At 40.7% G+C, this 20692-nt stretch overlaps 1 protein-coding gene across 4 annotated transcripts in view; it reads right to left on the bottom strand.

Annotated features, from left to right (window-relative positions):
- Positions 1-20692, bottom strand: part of plce1 (phospholipase C, epsilon 1) — a 79830-nt gene that overhangs the window by 18119 nt on the left and 41019 nt on the right. For 3 of the 4 annotated variants that reach the window (XM_084937705.1, XM_084937703.1, XM_084937706.1), the window contains 22 exons: positions 12030-12184; positions 11640-11798; positions 7908-8053; positions 7631-7778; positions 7411-7521; positions 7182-7291; positions 6963-7079; positions 5412-5453; positions 4904-5032; positions 4681-4817; positions 4152-4258; positions 3930-4054; positions 3665-3809; positions 3322-3483; positions 3106-3220; positions 2795-2954; positions 2565-2687; positions 1383-1519; positions 1059-1297; positions 887-948; positions 421-586; positions 224-331 (listed from right to left, as the gene is read on the bottom strand). In XM_084937705.1, the coding sequence (XP_084793831.1) occupies positions 224-331; positions 421-586; positions 887-948; positions 1059-1297; positions 1383-1519; positions 2565-2687; positions 2795-2954; positions 3106-3220; positions 3322-3483; positions 3665-3809; positions 3930-4054; positions 4152-4258; positions 4681-4817; positions 4904-5032; positions 5412-5453; positions 6963-7079; positions 7182-7291; positions 7411-7521; positions 7631-7778; positions 7908-8053; positions 11640-11798; positions 12030-12184 (2903 nt within the window). The remainder of the gene's footprint in view (positions 1-223; positions 332-420; positions 587-886; positions 949-1058; positions 1298-1382; positions 1520-2564; positions 2688-2794; positions 2955-3105; positions 3221-3321; positions 3484-3664; positions 3810-3929; positions 4055-4151; positions 4259-4680; positions 4818-4903; positions 5033-5411; positions 5454-6962; positions 7080-7181; positions 7292-7410; positions 7522-7630; positions 7779-7907; positions 8054-11639; positions 11799-12029; positions 12185-20692) is intronic. The other variant, XM_084937704.1, reaches the window with a different exon arrangement.

The following is a 20692-nucleotide window of genomic DNA, read 5'->3' as shown; positions in this document are numbered from 1 at the left end:
ATAAATAACGCTGACACAATTCGTTTGGCTTTCTGGGATTCCTCTCTGGATCCGTCACCCCTGAGTCTATCATAAGAGAGCACTTGTGTTTAAAGATACAGATTTTGTTCTAGAGGCTTCCACCGAGTCCATGAGATGAGGTATGGGAGCAGAGAGCCAGCGACTGATGCCCCAACAATCTATTTCCCCTTTATGAATTAAATTATTCATGTGCATTTCAAACCTTAAAGGGTATCTTAGTGGTGAGTGTGTGGCCGTGGTAAATAACAGGCATGCCATCGTCTCCGTCCCAGCAGTCCAACTCGACGCTCCTACAGCCTTGCAGGAGCACCTAAGCAAACAAGACGTTCACAAGTAAGCGGCAGTTTTCAACAAACCGCACAATCTCAGCGGGCTTGGTTAAAAAACGATCCAGCTTACGTGGCTGTAGAGCTCAACAGAGGACTCTCCTTTGAGCTGGTGCCCAGTCAGATAGGTGTTATGAGAAGACTCGATGTAGTAGTAAGACAGAGGGTATTGCAGCTCCTCTGGATTCATCTGAGATTCCTCATTACGTGAAGCAAAGTTGTCCTTGTCCATCAGGAACCTGATATAAAGAGAAAGATGCCAACAACATGCAGTGAAGCATGTTAAAGAAAGAAAATAAAAATAAAATATAAAAGCAAAATGCATCACTGAGGCTGTATCAGCGATACGCAAACTCATTATGGTGTAAATAAATGTTTAAAGTCCAAAAGGGAGTCGGTAGAAGTTTAGCACTTATCAAGAGCTACCCCCTTAGGCTTCCTACAACAGTGACAACTTTTATGTTGTGCTCTATACATTTACATTTTCATGCACTTTGAAGTATCTATGATGATCTATGATAACTCCTATTTTTCTATACCTTGCAAAACCTTCAAATGACATCCACCCCATTTGTCTCATGCTTGATGAAGGCTCAAATTTCTGCAAGAGAAAAAATTGGTGAGTTCCTTTTCCCTTCTTTTTCTTCTGTCATCTTTCCCCCTGACCGTGAAGATGATTTGAAATTGTGAATTTAAGAATCCAGACTTTACCTGTATAATACTGAGAATCTCATCGTAGCTCAGATTCTCTCTCTGACAGTTGACTAAAAAGTCATTGAGCTGAGGGATAGCCAGTCCCAAGACGCCTAATGACGCGTTCTCCACCCCCGTCCCGTTGGTCACAATGCTGGCTGCTGCGATGGCATCTGAAATCTGCTTCTGGTTGTCGGACATCTGCTGCCTGGTCCGGATAAACAGGCCGAGATCCGACCCGTTACGGGTTAGCAAGTCTACAGAGGAGAGGGAGAGATTTAGAGTAAAAGAGAAAGAGGTGTGTATGTTTTTGACTTCTGTAACTTCTCTTTGATCTTTTACCAAGGTCTGGCTGCAGTCCTGTGTCTTTGTCATCTATCCTGAGGTTGGTGTAAACAGGACATGATTCTGGGCTTGAGCGACTGCAGGGGACAGCAAAGGTGTCAAACAGCTCCTTCAGGTCCTTCCTGCTTCGGATACTGTTGAAAAACAATTTACAAAGTGGAGTCCAGTTTTAGCAGCACATCATGTCCCCATGCCCCTAGTATATTAAATTAAATTATTATCTAAAGGGTTTTTTATACATATACCGTCACAATGGAAGATTCTCAAATCAAACATGAGTTTCAAATAGTAAGTGTAGACGCAAGCAATCCCTGTGAGCCAAAAGCTCTGGCTTATCTGTGTAATGTCAATAAGTGTGGATATCCCTAATATGGTCAGGGGAGAGAAGCTTGTGTCAGACAGAAGATGAACTTGGGAGTTGCTCCAAGAGTAAGATATAAGGATTAATTCAAATTGTTAATCATGCAAAGCTACTCTAGAGTCTAGGGGAAAAATATGTAAATCAGAACAATAGCTCTTCTTTAATTTTCAGCTTTGCAGCCATGCACTTGAACTGGGGAGGAGGCGGCCACCCAATCAGAAATACATTTATTTGCCTCTAAATTTCTTTTACAAGAGAGAGTTTGAAGAGTTGCCCAAGAGCTTTTGTCTTTATAAGAAATTAAAAGAAATCTGCTGGGCAGCAGATGAGAGGACACTCTGCAATCTAAGAAATGCAGAGGGGCTAAAATTAAAACAATCCTTTGCTTATCTAGGCGAAAGATGTGTGTCCATCCATTTGACTGGGGAAGAATTCATGCAAGCTAAATATTATGAAGAATGCTTGGAAAATGCCCTTGGCACGATAACCTTGAGAGGTATTTTTTATTGCATATTTTTTATCACTGTCTTTAGCTACTATTGATAAGAACAGTAGTTATATAACAAGAGGGCCTGAGCTCCAAAAGCACTGCACAAGGCAGGTCCAGTATGTGATATGACATACAGAATATGTGAACATTGAGTCATTAAACTTAGCTGGAAAAATGCATTTTTAGATAAAACAGAAGTTATATTTAAATAGTCAGAACTTGAGCTGAACGAAGCCAGCACGGCCGACATCTCTTCCGCTGCTTTGGAAACATGAAATCTTATCAAAGCGCACCAGAAATGTAAGAAACACAAGATCAGATCATTTACCTGAATGATTTGAAAAGCTCGACAAACTCGATGAAGCTCATTGTGCTGTCAGAAATCATGAGATTCTGAAAGCCTTTGAAACAGCCTTTACCCCGGCCGTGCCACGATCTGCTGCTCCATGCCCTGCAGGCCCCAAAGAAAAGGAAACATATATTCGCTGGGATGGAAAAAAGAAAGTGTTAGACGTCAGTGGGGTCAAACTTGCCCCGCTACAGTCATTTTTCACATACCCTGGCTGGGATTTAGCATTTCCCGAAAGGATTGGAGAAGACTGCGGACGGGTCGGGTTGGACCCTGCCATGCTGGAGGAAGAGGAGGAGGAAGAGGAAGAGGATAGCAATCCGGGGCTTTTACTGGATGTGAGGGAGAGTGGTCCGGGGATGCTGTCTTCTGTAGAGGCAAAGAGTGTTGAGTGTGAATAAAGATCGCTCACACAGACAGAAAATTATAAGATCTGAAGCATTTGGTCGGGTTTCTAGAAAACACCAATTAAACTGATCTGGCCTTGTTCTACATGTTACCATGAGTGAGGTAACGTCACCTGGATCTTCTTGGTCGATGCTGTCAGACTCTGGACCGTTTCGATACAGTCCTTCTTTACAGCTCCGTGTTTTCCTGGAAACCATCTCGTCATCGGTTGCATCCCCACTGTCTCCCTGTTAAAGGTGTGGGGGAAAAAAAGACAGATGTCAAAAATGAGTCTGTGAAAAACCTAAAATTAGCATCCATGACTACAGCAAAAGGTCAAATTACTGACCCTGACAAGAACCTTCTTCTTCTTCTTGGCTTTCTCATTCGACAGAGGGTTGTTCTTCTGGGCTCCAACCTTGTCTCCACCACCCGTACCCATATTCCACCTCCGGCCCCCAAAAAGCTCAATGGCGTGGGCTAGTGTAGGGCCTTCATACCTGCCGTCCTCCTAGAATAGATGCATACAAATGTTACTGTTAATTAAACACACACCACTTCTTTTCATCCATCCAACTCCCCCATCCTTCTTTGTGTGCTGAACATTTTTACAGGCTTATAAAATACAGTCAGTGTCAATAATAATCATTAAAAAATTGATGGGAGAGAGACATGTACTTTTAGAGTTTTACCTGATACAAACTGACATACTGCTTCCTCAGCCACTGCAACCTTTGGTCAGGAAACTTCTTTAATTTCCTGGTTGCATTCACTAACTCCGACAGGCCCTTGTAGAGCATTTGTGCCGTGTGATTGGGGGCCACAAAGTGCAGAAGTCTAATGGCATCAGTCAGGAGATTAGTTAGTTTTAAGTAAAATGAAAATGTTTCAGCAGTGTAACAGTAACTCTATATAAAAGTGCATTTAAATCCTAATAGATTATAAAAAGGCACCAACCTATTGTCTGTGGTACTCAGACCATACAGAAGGCTGAGGCCATTCTCCTCCACTGTCATCTGGCTCAGCTTGTTTTGCAAACATACAGCATGAACATCGACACCCTGATGGCCCAGAAACACTGCCTGCGCATTCAAATAAACACAAAGTTATGAACTTGAAAGCTAATCTGGGTTTTTAAAAACCTACAAAACTAAAAAAAGATTTATTTTTATAACAAACCTTCACTATTCCCAGGTCCAGCAGGCCTTCTGCTAGCCCAGCCACTACAGGCTGCCCCAATCCCAGTGGTTGCTCTGAAGGGGAAGGGCCTCCGCTTTGAGGTTTACCTGCCGTAAATCAACATATTTATGACTGTTTGAGCTGCTGTAACGGCAAACGGAAATTGAAGAGCCCTTGCATGAATGCACAAATTTACAAGCAGTTTAAACTGAGGCTTTTATTCCGTAGATAAACACGTAAAGCACATTTAAAATAAAAAATATACTTTTTATATAATGCCCTTTAAATCTGTTTGAAGAGAAACAACGAGAGAGGAAATTGGTCTCATCTGTTTGAGGTATAAACATGCTAAAAAAGTTCTGAGAAAAGGAAGGTTTGATGCAGTGATTTCAGCATATCAAGCCTCCCACACCCCCTTACACTGGTAAACTGGAATCCTATATGAATATGACTCATGAAGAACGAGGTTGCTGAATAACTCAGTAGCAGATAAGGTCAAATTTCTTAATACTAAACTCTTGCAATTTACCCCAAGTGAGTGTTGTATTATCAGGCTGTAGACGTAGCAGACAGCGAGCACTGCCATGGCCGTCCTGGTCGTAATGAATGACCGTAGCGCCCTGCAGCAAAAACTGGTAAATGTCTGGTTGTAGTGACAGCACATACCTGGAAAAAAACAACACAGAGTTTGTCGCACGTCTGATGAGGCACCAACAGCTGGATGTGTTTGCATGTGTGCTTGAGCCTCTTACCAGGGAATGAGCTCCGTGCCATGGCTAAAAGCTCTGTGCGTCTCCTCGGTCCCCTGAAACTCCACTTCTTTCACCACTGGCTCGGTAGACAAGTCACCATCTGAATCCGACAAGTCTCCGACCGTGAATCTGAAGACGGACGGGGGTTAGATGGGTTTGGAAAGAAAGTTTAAGAGCCAAAGATTTTTGCGTCTTTTAAAGTTTTTGCATGCTGATTTCCGAGGCGATTTTCCAAATGCACATCTCTGGATTCATAGGACTCATTTTATTTTTAAAAAGCAATTCAATCAGACATAAGAAATGACTTGCATCTCAACTAAGAAGAACCAAACAGAAACTAAACCTATCCTGCAGGCATTGGCTTGATCAAGCAAAAAAAAAAAAAAAGAAGAAAAAAGTACCATGCATTAGTCACTGCTCATGCTTCTAATTAAACCGTAATCTGAAACATACTGATGATAGCAAGCATTGTTCGAATTCCAGTAACTTTTACTGTGAAACAACTTACAAAACATGTTTTTTTTCTGGAGTCGTCTTAACTGAAAGGGAACTAGAAGGGGAGCAGGAAACAAAGAACGAAGAGAGGATGTGAGACAAAAAAAAGAACGCATAAAGAGTTTTCAATAGTTTTTTGTGGTCTTTTTTTTAAGTGGGTGCTGGTGGGAAAAAGATCCAGAACACAGAAGAAAGGTGATTTTTTTTAAACTGTAGTCTATGTTTAAGAAAGATACACACTATGAAGCTTTTGTGCTAACATCGAATAATTTGTCTGAATCTGAGAAAACAGTTTATAAACACATAAAATGGTCCAGGTTTCCTGACTGCAAACATAACAGATCACAGCTGGAATTAAATGACTTTCTACGTCCTCCAAATTCCAGCCTTTGTTATTAGCTACCTGCCACCAGAATGCTGACAACAACCAGGACTCTGTTCCTTCCTGTCCTGACAGGAAACTAACCTGTTATCTTTTTTTTTTTTTCAACTGTGCCCCACACAGATTTCATGTCAACATCACTTCATCTCAGTAACAATCTGCAAATGTGTTCCTTCACAAACCCGTTATCTCGCGCTGGTGTTTATGAAAGAAAACTGCGCACTAATCCAAAATAAGACTTTGGTGAACATCCAGCCTACTTGGCACTTGAGGATATCCCCTACATTAAAATAGCTGTGCATTAATCATTAAGGCTTAGTGGCTTTGTTAAATGTTAAACTTTTGTCTATCGCTAAATTGCAGTGCCTTGTTTGCTTCAACAGAGGCTGTTGTAGCTGCACATTTGTAAGCTAGCTAATGAATGCACTGCATCTATTGTGATTTTGCTCAGAACTGCGCTACCAGCAAAGCCAAGCCCTCACAGCATGGCAGTATTCGCAGTTCTGATATAAATCTGTATATAACATTCTTCTGCTGTGTCCATGAGTCATTGTCTGTGAATGACCAGCAAAATAAAGAATCCAATTTTGGAAACAGACCTTTGATAGAAAGGGTCACAGTGCTAAACAATACAATCTTCAGGCTGCCATAACAGAGGGCCAAAAACGTAACCAAAAATGTAAAATAACACAATGGTAAAGTGAGAGCATGAGTATTACTAACTTTTGTGCAATGTGAGAGCAGGAAGTCAAAATAAAAGTCAAAAAGAAAAAGAAAGAACAGCAAAATGTTGCTTTTTTTGTATTAAATCAACACATCAGCATGATGAAGCAGAGTTCATCGGCAGTTGACAAATAGTAAAAATAAAAGCCAGTCAAGTAATTCATGTTGTCCTTGGGCCTTGGTGAATTTGGTCGCATGCTATGTACCATTTAATACTTTCTCCTGTATGCCTTAAACTACTTACACGAACATCCCTTACACTGCGTTAAAATACACACTATCCTTCAACTGGAAAGAATCAAGACCCGGTCACGGTAAACAGATGCTATTCTGGGATATTCTTTAACAAGACACCTCATTTTTCTAGGGTCTCATACCTGACACTGCACGCTGAAATATCTCACAACAAAAGCTTGGATGGCACACTAAAAAAAGGTGGGGGGGGGGAACTGAACTAACTGATTGTGGCTGCGGTCTTTGAAGGAGTTGTTTCTGGATGCAGGGGACGGGCCAATAGAAGATGGACTGGTGGACGCGTCATCAGGATCTTCTGCCTCTAAACTCCGGTTGCAAGATCTAAGGAGCAGGAACAGTCGAGTCAAACAGACAGATAAAGTAAAGAACAGGAGACACGACTGTGTCAAACACTATCGCTTTAGTCATTAAGCATGCACATACCTGATAATCTGAAGGATGTTGCTCACAGTAGTTTCCTTCTCTGGCACATGGAGCCCATCTGGGCCAGATCGAGACAAGTAATTGCGCTGGCCGCTGTAATCGGACACAAACTGGAGGCAGAAACAGCAGAGCAAGATGGATTATACTAACAGGATATCAAATATGTAATGTAGTGTCAGTTTTATCAGATCTATGTATTTTTGCGAATGACTGCGGGTGTTTTCTGCACCTCTATCGAGTATTCTGTGTTATCAGGAGACCGTTTGAGGCTGATGATGCTTGCTGTGCCATCCAACGCTTCACTTAGCTCCTTTAGAAAAACCCCACAGAATGGCACAACCTACAGTGTATATGTGTAAGAGAAAAAAAAACCCAAAAATAAAAATTACAGTGCAGCCAAGGTCAGTGAGTTAGAGGATCAAATGTCATTGGGGTAAACATAGGCCCACCTTGCATCCTGGGATATTAAGAGCTCTGGTCACAACCTTCTTGTACTCAGAGGAGGACTCATGCTGAGCCATGGCATCCTTTAAACCTCTCATGGTCTCGATGTCTGACTGGTCCATAAACTGCCACATCTTCAGCACCTTACGAGATCTGAAGGGCGAAAAAATGAAACAAAACAAAACACATTGATATTTTTGTGTGAGAACAGTGCAGATAATAAATTGCCTGTATATTCAGTAGGTGGGTGTATTTGAGTTGCGTCATTGTGTTTCTTAAAACCTGAGTCCAGCCAGGAACTCCATGACACCATTGTAGTTTCCCATGTTCCAACAGCATTTAGCGACATGGACCAGATATGAGAAAACTTCTCTTTTCTCCTCCATGGACCCTGCAGTCAGGACCAGCCACGTCACCCACGAACTCACCTGCGTGTTCAGAATTTCGCATTTCAGTATTGCCAACTGTTACAATCGTAATCAAGCGCCAACAACAGCTGCACTTTATTGCGCTCTTATCTTACTTATAAAGTAAGCTGACACACAAACTGCAGAAAACCTCCCTAGTAACTCACAGCACCATCTTTGTCTGGTTATTCATCACCTTTTCCCTTGGCGTGAATAACATTTTGGCTTTAAAGAAACATTAAGTTCCAACATTGAAAATACCCAATATGGGGCTGTTTTTTTAAATTATTATTATTGGTTTAACTTGCACTTTATTGCCTTTTGAATGCATTACAAGCAGAAAGAGTTTGAAACATTTGCATTTTTTAAAAATATGTATAAACCTCATAGGAAGTGGAAAATAAACAGGTTATTTTCTACTCTATTGAGCACTCAAAACACTATACAATTTGTCTGTAACTTATACACCCCTAATGTTTTGGAATTATTATTGGAAAGGCTTGTAATGCCTCCATAGTTGGTTTGATTACAGCTGGAGACACATATTCCCACTGGCGTTGGGTAAAGGAGGGCATGTGGCATTAAACTCTGCCAATTCAAATATATTAAATGACCTGTTTTGGCGACCCCTTGTAGCAGGGGAGCGGCCGGAAGTATATATTAGAAATGCTGTTACTGTACTAGCGCAATATGCTGCACATTTCTATGACAATTTCTTAGTGGAATATCCACATAACAGGTGACATCATACTAAATCCCTGGATAACTTTTTAAGTGTGCTGGTGTGCTGTTACAAGGCTGGTATTAGGTATGATAAAACATGGGGGACACGGGACGACATCCAAAGGCACCTAAAATTCTTGAAAGTCTACGGTCATGTCTGCGCTCATGAATTCTGCTCCTGAAACTTGTGCCTAATGTGGCAATGTATGCACAGGCCTGCACCAGCTAGCCTCACACTTTCACCCCGACACCTCTCCACACATGCACACACATAAAAAAGAATGAGATCGGATATCTATCAGCTGCGCTGCGTCTCTACACTGACTGACCTCAAGCACAAGCAAAAGACATGACGGCAACAGCAGATATGTATCAGGCTCGACCTCTCTGTCTGAGCACAGGTACACAACACAGGAAAAGATCAGATTTCAATCTGGCCTGTTTTAACTATCTGGTGTCTTTTTCTCTTTGTATTAGCGCCTCGTGAATGCATTCGCACACAATAAAAAAAAAACAAAAAAAAAACGCACTCACGTTGAAACTCTTTAATCCACTTGGAGGTGGTAAAAACATCCCCCTGACCCAGAGATCTATTACTGGGTTACGTAAGGATCAGTAAAGCCCACCAACATCTGACCTGACAGGGACTAAATAAAGTCACACACACACACACACACACACACACACACACACACACAGGAACTATTCTTCCTATTGTTTCCATTTCCATACTGCCTGACGAAAAACTGTTAAAATGTTCCAAAAATGTTTCTCATACACTCCCCTTACCTGTCCATGAACTATAGCACAAACAAGCGCAGAAATCAGACACATGCATTATTAGATTTTCTTGTCTTTGACACTAAAATTAAAGCCCCCAGCCATAAGCCCATTGGACACTTTATGTTCCCCAAAACAAACTGCACGAGCCTATCAAGGTTCATCTTCGGAAGACTTACTGCAATTAAATAGACAGCGCTTTTAATAGGCTGATTTTATTAGAGAGTCAGAAATTCCTCTGACATTTGTAATCACTGTCAGCCTGATCAGATACAGGGAATCAGTTACAGAAATTCCCTCCTGGGGCTTTCGAGGTTTACATGTTAACTTTTCAGTGGAGCAGAAGCTCATTCTGCAATCTACTGTATTTGGTTACCAAAAAACAACACTGCAGCCCTCCAGTCTCTTATCTTAACTCCCCTGCTCTTTGCGTGCCACGCATGAAAATCTTGTATCATGCACTTTCAGCATTATGACATAATGCGAAGCCATGTCAGCATCGGGGTTTTAGTTACACTCATCATCTAAATCATTCTGTCCATCTGCAAAGTGGTTTTTTGCACTTCCACACATCAAGGGATCGCACTGAGTTGGCATCTTTTCAGGTATTCCAGATAGCAAAAGTGCGTATGCAGTGTTGTGCATGACAACAAGCAGGACAGGATGTGAGGATATATATGTACAAATGTACACAGAGAATATAATGGAACAGGAAAGCAGCAAAGGGTAAATATGAGATGATACAAGAATACAGCAACTTCCCATAGAAGCATGAAAAGGCAGTTTTGAAGAGCATTCTGATAGAATTGCAGACACACACTCACATCCAAATTTGGATCTGGCTATATGATCCCCCCCCCTCTTTGATCTTTGTCTGTGTGTCCACCTGTCCATCTGTCTGTCCTGTTGTCTGTCTGTCGCCATCTGTGCTTGTGGTATTAGTTCATCTGTGAGGGTCAGTTTCTCCTTGATACACGAATTACATAATGGAATAACAGAGAACCATTACAAACTCGAGCACACACTGGTCCCGTCAAAGCTAAACACTTTGGATGGACACAAAGAGGCCCAAACTGCTCATAACTCCCTGCTTCCCAATTTTTTTCTCAATCCTGTATAACTGATTAATGTTTCACTCCCACACATGCCTTAAAAATGAACTCTATCAAAAAAGCTAGGCTTGTTCATTTTATTTGAAAAGTCTTGTCTTACAAGTGGGGAAATAAACTTCTTAATTAGTTACCATCTCAAAAACAGTGGATCCAGTCAGTGACATGAAACGTTTGTGAACTATTAATCAGGGAAAATAAAAATAATAGTCAGGTGAATTAACTAGTAATAATTTAACCTTGAAATATATTCCACAGTTCAAAAATGAAAGGTAAAACCCAACCTGACACAATTAAAGGCAGCTGAAGGGTTCACCAGTACAAACAGGAGAGATTCAGTGCTGTCAATATGACTCTCGTTCCACTGTGACCATATATGGCAACACTGCACATTTGGAAAACTGTCTTTCGTGCTTCTCCTCTGGCTGACTTAAATGAAAACCAGCTGATGCGAAGAGGCATGCAACCTAAACATGACATCATCATCTCCAATCAATCTCTCTAGCACTTTCTCTTTCGCAGCAGTGGATTTGTGCATTTTCAAAGTCATTTACCGTGAACGAAGCGAGGCTCGGGGGGTGTAACTTAAGCCGGTGAACATGGTCGTGAGTGAGTTGCGCTCATAATAGGTCCGTATAACTCGCACAGCAAATAAGAGAAAAATTGCAATTTCATTTTTTATGTTACTGCAAGAACTGCATTTCAATGCCACTTAATCATCAAAGGACAACTAACTTATTAACTGAAAAGTGCTCTCTTAAGATGAAAACTATCTCCATATGGTTCCTTTGGCACAACTTCATTAAATGCATCTGCGTAAGATGTGAGAGTCTCCTGAATGCACTACACATGTCTGTGTATATAAAAAGTCGCTGCTGTAAACCCTGAGCTGCGGAGAACTAGACAGGCTGTGTAACGGCCTTGTGTAACTACATTCACATGTGTGCTAAAAGATTCGTGGAGTGCAGACAAAGTAGACAGAAAGCCCCACCCACCTCGTTGAACCGCGCCACCAGTTCCTCCACGGCGTTACTTCGCTGAGTGGGCATGGCGGGCGCTGACAGTGAAGCCTTGAGGTTTGGGTGGCGTTTAGTTTGACACTCTGGACTGCCCAGGTCTCGGGTGAGGAAATAGAGGTAGTCCAAAGGGAAGACCTGCAGACAGACAGCACGCTCTCAATCAATGGCTGGGATTGTTGTTTCATTACAGACACTACTTACCACCACCTACTATTCTCCTCAGCCAACCTCTTTGCTAAACCTCCCCACAATAAAACACAGCTGTACAATTTCAAATAAAGTGTAAGGATCATGTTGATAGCTGTAATTGCACGTTCCTGCCTCTGCTTTCCCCCTCATGTATATTTTATGTAAATTCTCTTATACCTGCTGGTAAAGCTGCTGCTCTTGCTCTGTGAGGATGCAGGCGATCTCCTCGGGGAACTGAACAAGGTGGCGCAGGTCTGCCAGCTCCTTACTGATCCCGCTTACACTGGGAGGAAGAGTGCTGCTGCTGGTCATGCTGCTGGCCAGCTGACGCTCTGCGTGCACAGATAAAGACAAGAAAAAGATTTAGTCAGGTTATACATCAGCATCTATGCCCAACAATTCTGAGTAAAAGGGAGCTGTCAGAAATGAGAGCAAAGCAGAGACCATGCATGCACGCACCAGTTAAAAGCATTATCACAGAAATGAGGGAGAGAGGAGGGATTAACAGTGAAACATTATCTTAACAGATACTTAACTTTCACTATAAAAGTTTAAAAGCCTTGTTTTTCTGGCTTTCTTGTGCATGCCCCAAGTCTTGTGATCCATCACTGCCAGTAAACTATACACTCTCTATTCCTCCATCCACCGAGAGAAGCTCCACTTCACCCACGGGAAGTAAACACCACTGATCACCTGCCAGATCCTATGTTTGGATTTCAGTTAGGCCCATTAGTCTGTCTGTTTACACATATACGCACACACACACACAAAACCTGTCCTCATCTCTGCTAACAAAGGACTAATGGACAGTTCCTACAATGGCGCAGGAGCTGCCAGGTAGACATTCTGTACATTGTTGGGATGGATGCCACATAAACAGAACTTTCTCACTGCAAGAGCTCAGTCAGGAAACACTCTTTGAGAAGTTTCACCTGTGTTCAGCTATAAAACAGTTATTTTAGTCATTGGGAAAACCTAACCTTCCCAAGCCTCCATGCTCCTACAAGTGGAAAAAAATATCTATAACATTCAGACAAAAGCAAGGAGATGTCACCAATATCTCTATGGTTAAGGATGTTGGGAGGAAGATGTTAGAGTGAAATGTCTGCCACAGAATCAGCTTCATGTGTTGAATTAATGGGAATTAGATTGCCGACAGTAAAACCTCGTGAAATCCAAGGAGACGTACTTGAAATAAAATGAACAGCAGGAGTTAGACAGACTCTCTGGTCATTGTCAACTGTCATACACAGAAACCTTCCAACCCCCTCCCACAGTCACACTGATACAACACCGATACAGAAGCAGACACACACTTAAAGGTCGTCCTTGGTAACCCTTGAGATGTGCAACAGGTAGGCATGGCAACAGCAGCGGCTGCTCCACAGGAACAAAACTTGCTTATTTACACAGTTTGATTTGTGGATCCGGTCTCACAGCTTGTGTAATGAACTCACGGTGCGTGCGTGCGTGCGTGCGTGCGTGTGTATTTGTGGGATAAGAAGACGGACACACTAAGCATAGGAGACAAGGAGGAAGGAAGGGAAGCAGGAAGAAAGGATAAATAATTTAACCGATAAAATAAAAAGTAGGGAAGCAGGAAAATATCAGCTGAGGAGGAAAAAAAATACTTTGCATAAGAAATAAAACAGTAGGATAGAGGAAACAGAGGGAAAAATTAACAAAGCAAATGAAAGAAAGAAGACAGATAGGAAGGAAGGAATCAGTAAAAATAGCTGGAAAGTCTATAGTTTACATTGCAGAGCAAGTTGTAGCCATTTATCACAGTTAGAGAGACAGCAGAAACCACTAAATCCTTTAAATGTCCCACGGAGAGACAGAACTACAAGTTATAAATGATGGCGCATTACACAGTAAAAGGTCTGAGCACATTTTTCAACGACAGTTGTGCATTTAATGAATCAGAATAGAAATAATTTGACAGGTGAAAAAGAGAAATGTGGCTTGAAGAGTCTGCTTACATAGATAGATTACGTAGAATAAATATTATCCCATTTTAACATGCCATTTCACACAAATGCTGTGAAACAAAACCATTTTAACTTGCATAAAAATATCCGAAACTGAAAAGGCTGAATCGAATAACATAAAGTCGATGCTCTTATTGTTGCCTCGTACAGATGCGCTAAAATACAGATACTTTTATAAGCTCTATCAGAATGAACTAACTGTAAACATCAGTTCCATTAGGTGACTTTAAAACAGTTAATTTGTGTTAAGTAATTAAAATGACAGTGATAGTTTTTCTCATATAGATGATCAATCTCCACAATTCTACCCCAGAAGTGTTATTGCAAGCAAGCCTTGTGAAGTGGAAATTGAGACACCTCCTCAAATTAGCTATATGAATTTCATGACCATGCAGTGTTCTCAATCATTCATTTATTCATCCCTTTAAACAAGACAACACACAGATGGCCGAAGCTGTCAGCCAAGGGAGTGAAGGGAAAAAAAAAAGGTCTTAAGAGATTCTGCAGAATTAATGAAATGCAAATGTGCATTAAAACAAAAAGAAACATCCAAACCGTAAAGAGATGACAATCTATGTTTTCTGTCAAAGTAAATGGTAACATTTAATTAGCTTGCTTCGGGCACGCTATCTTTGAATTCTTCAGGCCAAGCTGCACACATACTGTACTATGTCAACAGTGACAAAAAAAATAAACAACCGCACGGAGCACTTACTCAATGGAAGAAGGCTGTGGATTAGATTGGACTGAGGAAAATAGGGCGCTTACAAATTACACATCGTAATCGTTAGTTTGAGAAACACTGACGGGTAAAACTGAACATGCATCAAGAGATCGAAAGAGCACGAACACGGACTAAATGACCATGATGTCCCTGTGCATTTTATGTATGAGCTTCCTCATCTATAATGCATGCGGAATATAAATATGTGTGAGTGTGTGTGTTTGCATTCTAAATACAGCTGTGGATCAAGTGCATGGTCTGAACATCCTTTTTATGGTTAAACCTCTGTTTTAACAAATAAGCATGCCACTGAGAGCTGGGAAATGACAATGTGCAGATTTTCCTTCTTTTGTGTTTGTTTTCTTGATATATTCATTCTAGTTTTGTCTTCTGTTTTAAGGTATCAGGTTTATCTCACTTGTTTTATTTACATTTTGATTTTGATTCACATTTCCGTGCTGTGAAATATTCTTCTTGTTTTTGTCTGTCCCATAATGTGAACAGCACCTCAATCAACTGTGGCCCTTTTAAAACATGCTCTATAAATATTGGACTTGAGTTTGTGTTAGATAGATCAAGTCAGTTTTATTAAACTTTTAAATTTAAAATGAACACTTTAAACTTTAGTTACTTTTGCCACATTATTGATTTATTTCAGTTGTGATCATCACTTCAGCAGTCTTATCAACCAGCACTGATTGATTGCATGCAGTGAGCACATGCTTTGAGAGCTTCACCCCAATGCAAACTGAAGCAACGCGAGGAGACTTTTGTCCAAATGATCAATCAACATGAAACGAAATGGGAGAAGCATTTCTTGAGTGAATCACATTTATTTATACTAACCAAACAAGATGAACCTTGAACATGATTGTTGACTTGCCAGCCATGTGCATGCACACACACTGCATGTACTGTTCTCAGAAGTACGTTTAGAGCTGATGACAACTTCTCCGTGTGCCCTACATACTTGAGCAAGCAGGTGCGGCACAAACAGCTTTGGTCTAAGGTCTAAGGCGGTTTGTGTTGCACAAACGTGTCCTATAAATATATCACCAATATCTTGTGAAACATGCTATTTTTTTAAGTACTGTGTGAAAGTCTTAAGTTTCCCCTCTTTTAAAAATAAATAAATAAATATCTTGCTTCTCAGGATCCAGACTTTATTGTTTGTTTGTTTTTAATGGTCTTGATTAATAATTCTCCTGACTGTCTGAAGGTCTTTTAAAGTTTTTGACAGCGATTGTTACTACAGTACCTGCCCCAGATCATTTTTATAGAATTTTTTTTTGTTTATTTCTTATTGTTTGTTAAGCCAAAGTACTTAAAGAACCAACTTTAAGTGGTTTCCTTAAGCTTTTGCACCATCGAGGTGAAAACTTGTCATAGCTTAGCAAGGTCTGCAGTGTGTCCTTAAAAATATTTGCGGAAACTGGAAAAGCAGAGGACAAAAGAAGCAGCAGGCATGAGAAAAAACATACAAAAACAGCATTAACAGCAGCTGAACAGTATCTGAAAGTCATGTCCAAAGCCACATCAGAATGAAAGAGCGGCTGTCGAGAAGCCATTCTTAAGGAAGAGAACCTGGGAGAAAGGGTCGAAGTATGCCATATTATACAAGAACTGGACTAAAAATCACTTCCAACAGTCCTGATGGTGTAATGAATTCAAATATGAAACGTTTGTTCAAATAGCCAAACAGTAATTGTCAGTGAGTGTCTACAACCATCTGTAAAACATGGAGGAACAGCTACTGGTTCAATTTTGAAAATTGAAATATCAAATTAGTAAGGAAAAAGAAAAACAGTCAGATTTCGATCCACCATTCAATACTATGTAGAAAGCATCTGAATTGACTATGATCCCAAACAAAATGGCAATGCAATGAAAGCATATACGGATTCAGTAAAAACAAAAAAACAAAAACACAAACACAGTGGAACATTATTAGTCATGGATTGGCCTCCCCAGAGTTCATACCTCAACATTATCGAAGCATTGTGGGATCATCTTGGCAGAGAACGGATCAAAAGGCAGCCAACATCCAAAGAAGAGCTTTGAATGTCCTTCAAGAAGCCTGGAGAATTATTCCTGATGACTACTTATCGAAATTACAAGAAGTTTGCCTCAGAGAGTTCAGGCTGTGTTGAAGAATAAAGGTGCTCGTGCCAAATATTGACGTTCAAGCTCGTTAGAACTGTACAACTGTATTACCATGTTTGTTTGCACAAGTTTAAATAAACCGTTGCTCCAATTGCCCATCTCTTGGCAAAACATAAAGAAATGCAGAGTAGCTCTTTTCACTTTTTGCACAGTACTCTATCTGCGAGAAATTTTAAACTCAATGGTCTTTGGCTCAATTAATGGCTTACCAGACCTTCAGTCCATTACATGACCCGAGATATTCCCCTGCGTTTGCATATACACATGAAAATACACAGAAGTGAGCCCGATTCACACTAGAAAAATCAACAAGCAGTAGTACACAGCAGTAGAGCACAAACTAACACTTGCACAGCAGCAAACATAAACACTCAAGAATACACAGTGCAAGTACTTGGAATTCACAACTGCAGTAAAATTCACAGACACGCAGCAGCAGCAGCAGCAGCAGCAGCAGTGAACACTGATCTGTCTGACTGCTGGCTTATCAGGGAGTACACCACTGGGTTCAGATATTAACTCGCTTACACACAAAGAACGAGCTGCAGATGTAAGTGTAACATTCAGTGAGGACTAGGAAAAAAACAAAAACAAAGGTAAAGTTCAAGCTAATCAAGCAAACAGTTCCATAAAGTTACACTGTCTTAACTGTTGTTGCTTATTAAAACTGTCATTCATATAGGAGGTAATTGAGTTACATTGTCATGTGAATGAGGTCCATTTTTTTAAACACTGAGAAGCATCACAACTGAGAAAAACAAACCTCTGACTAAGTTATAAAGATATAAGAAGTGTTTACTTTAAGGATCAATTCAATGTGAAGTCACCCAGATTTCTGCAGCTTCTCATACGTCAAAATGCAAAATACTTTCTCAAGGTCAGTCTTCAAAAAGTTTGCGTCATTCGTCAAATGTTTAAATAACAAAATGCCTTTTGCAAAAATTGAAATCAGCGTTTTCTACTGCCCCCTGCCTCTATTTTGTGACAACAAGCAACAACAGTTGATCATCATCACACTTTAAACTTAAGTCTTAAGTCTTCTTATACAAGATTTGTGTTTAGTGACATACGCATTCACTTTATCAGTAAACAACTTAAAATTACATATATAAATGAAGACATCTCTTTGAACAGCTTTGAACCGCACACAATAAAACCACGAGACAGTTGCATTGCTGAAAGTGTATGCCTGCATTCTGCACCAATTAGACAGCAAGAACAGAAGTAGTAATAGCAGCCACAGAGTCCATGAGACTCTCCAGGTTTTAAAATGACTAATAATGAAACTTAAATAACTAAAAAACGTAATAAAGAAACACGTCCGTTGCTGACAACATATGTCACCAACGGCCACGATATAATACAATGAAGCATGAAAAGTCAGAGGTAAATCACCACGTTCTCTCTGTCAACAACTGAATGAAGACGGAGGATCTGAATCAGACACAAAGCACATGCAAAACTGCATTTGCACTGTGCTCCACTGAGTCACTGAAACCAGCAGAAAGCCACAATTTCATTTCTCGACTGTGTGAAGACACTGCTCTGCACTGCAACTCACATTTCCACTACTCACTGATCATCTTGAAGTCCATTCTGTGAGAGTGCTTCATGGTTGCTAGCTACAGCTGGCCACGCTGCCTCCCACACTGACAGCTCAGTGCCGGGCTGACCGAGGTACACTCGTCCACATTTGAGCCGCCAGTCCCGTCTCTCCTGCAGCTGCCTGTGTGCTCTCTCTCTCTCTCTCTCACTCTCTCTCTCGCTTTCTCTCCCACCTACTCCATTTCTAACTTGACCTCTCTCTAACTAACGCTTTATCTTTCTCTCCCTCTCAACTTTCTTTCAGTCACTCAGCTTCACTGCGTGTCCTCATCACCAAAGCGGTCTTTCTTCGATGTCTCCTGACTACATGCACTTCTCTTTTCCTCTCACTCTCTCGCTTGCGCTCTCTCTTATTACACACAATCTCTGTTTCTCTGTGTCTCCCACCCCCTCTTCAACGACACTATACATAGTTCTCAGCCATGCGCTACAGTCAGACCCAGCATACTATCCCACTACTCTGTCATAAATCACACACATATATAGATCATTAAAAACTTTGGAAATCTACACAGCTGTGTTCCCTTTTATGTCCTTTACAACTTTATTACGTGAAATTACTTCACTTTTGTTGCATTAATCATCAGGTATGAAGAAATAAATAGCCAATTTACCCCCAGTCCCAAAAACGAAGCAGTATTTTTAAGCTTTACAACTGAAAAAACGTAATGACTGTGCGTGTATCATGTCACAATAGGAATGTCAATGTATATTTAGTTGAAATGGGCATACGAACAATACGTCTTTTGGTAATCCCTGAGAGTTTCCTTTTGATTCCCCACCACATCTGCTGTCAATGGGTCTTAAAAGCAACACAATGTACAATGACAACAGAGAGGAAGAAAGAAAATGAAAGAAATAAGGAGAAAGAAACACCAACATTGAGCTAGAAGGATGGCAGCCTGTAAACTAAAGCCACTTACTTCCTTCTGAGCAGTACAATGCAGGAAATGATCTCAAGAAAATCACTTTAAACAACCCCCACTTAGAGTTGACATAAATATGGCTAAATCCCACTGGTCTTCAGTTGAGGTTTTTTTTTTTTTTGAGTCTGGATGCTTTAAGAGGAAAAAGCACCGCAGACGTAAACATTTAGTGCCAGGATTACACATACACTATTTGAAGAGTTACACCTCCTTCACAGTCCTGAAGGATCGCACATTTGAGGGCCCCGAAAAGCGCTATATAAATGCAATCCATCATTATTATTATTATTATTTAAGCAGAGAGTGTGTATATGTAAGGAATATATTTTGTTTTGACTCTACTTACACAACCTGCTAGCATTAAGAGGAGGAATAAATACATCAGTCTTCACCAGACTACTGATTTAACACAGCCATTATAATGTGTAAACGTATTCAAATATTATATCTAAATCTAGTAGCTGCAAAAGACAAGTATATACTTGAAGCCCACTAATAAAGCAACACATAATAATAAAGGTTAATGACAGAACTTTTATCGCTGCAAACCCAAGCTGTGTGCATCAATCGAGCGTTAAATCATAAGATAATTTGGCACGAGCCTGTTTTCTGGAATTACAAATCTTGTGTTAGCCGGCTGACTCGCTAAGGCAACACTTTAGTCGAGCCCGTGGAGAAGCCTTCTTAAACAATGCAGGGAAAAAAAGCAAACGGGGCTAAAGTGAGGCTGAATCAGGATGTGAGAATGAAGCTGACTCATCTGCAAGCCCGGGTTTGGTGAAGAAAAGCACCTTGCGATTGGTAGCTCAGTGGTTTTCAAATACTCTTGTCAATTGTTGTTTTATTTTGTCATTTTTAAAGCAATTGCACTGGCAACATGCAATCTATGCATGAATGCCTAATCAAAGTCAAAGCTCTTGTTCAATTATTAGCATTTTACACCTGCTTTTGAAGTGGAATGAGAAATTCTCATTTAATTTCTGCCTTTCTACCTCACTCAAATCTCTCCATAGACTCCAGAGTTGCACATCCTACATTTGTTGTAATCTGAAGCAGACTGAAAATGGTACACATATAAAGTAACATTTTAGCTCGTAGTGCGGGTTGCCAAGCATTGTTCAAACATGAACGCTTGGCATCAGCTGATCCGGCGTCAAGCTTCACACATTTCATAAAGACGAGCGCCATGAAACATAACTGCAACCCTAACTACCAGCACTCTCCACAGTGCGGTGTGCGCTCTCCATTAGTCTGCATTCCTCTTTACCTGCATGTTAGCGGCATAAACCACCCTGTCCTTACCCTTTTGCTTCCAAATGCCAGTATTTGTGTTCATAGGTGTCACACGTTTCCCCTCACCACAACATGACTGTCACGCTGACTCAAACACGTGCCAACATGAGTTGCATTTATCATTTTCAAAATGGTTCT

This window comes from Perissodus microlepis, chromosome 8 (genome assembly GCF_051167445.1).
Source record: "Perissodus microlepis isolate ML-2025 ecotype Zambia chromosome 8, ASM5116744v1, whole genome shotgun sequence".
Lineage (NCBI taxonomy): Eukaryota > Metazoa > Chordata > Actinopteri > Cichliformes > Cichlidae > Perissodus > Perissodus microlepis.
The sequence above is the reverse complement of the archived record's forward strand: the minus strand, read 5'-3'. Positions and strand labels throughout refer to the sequence as shown.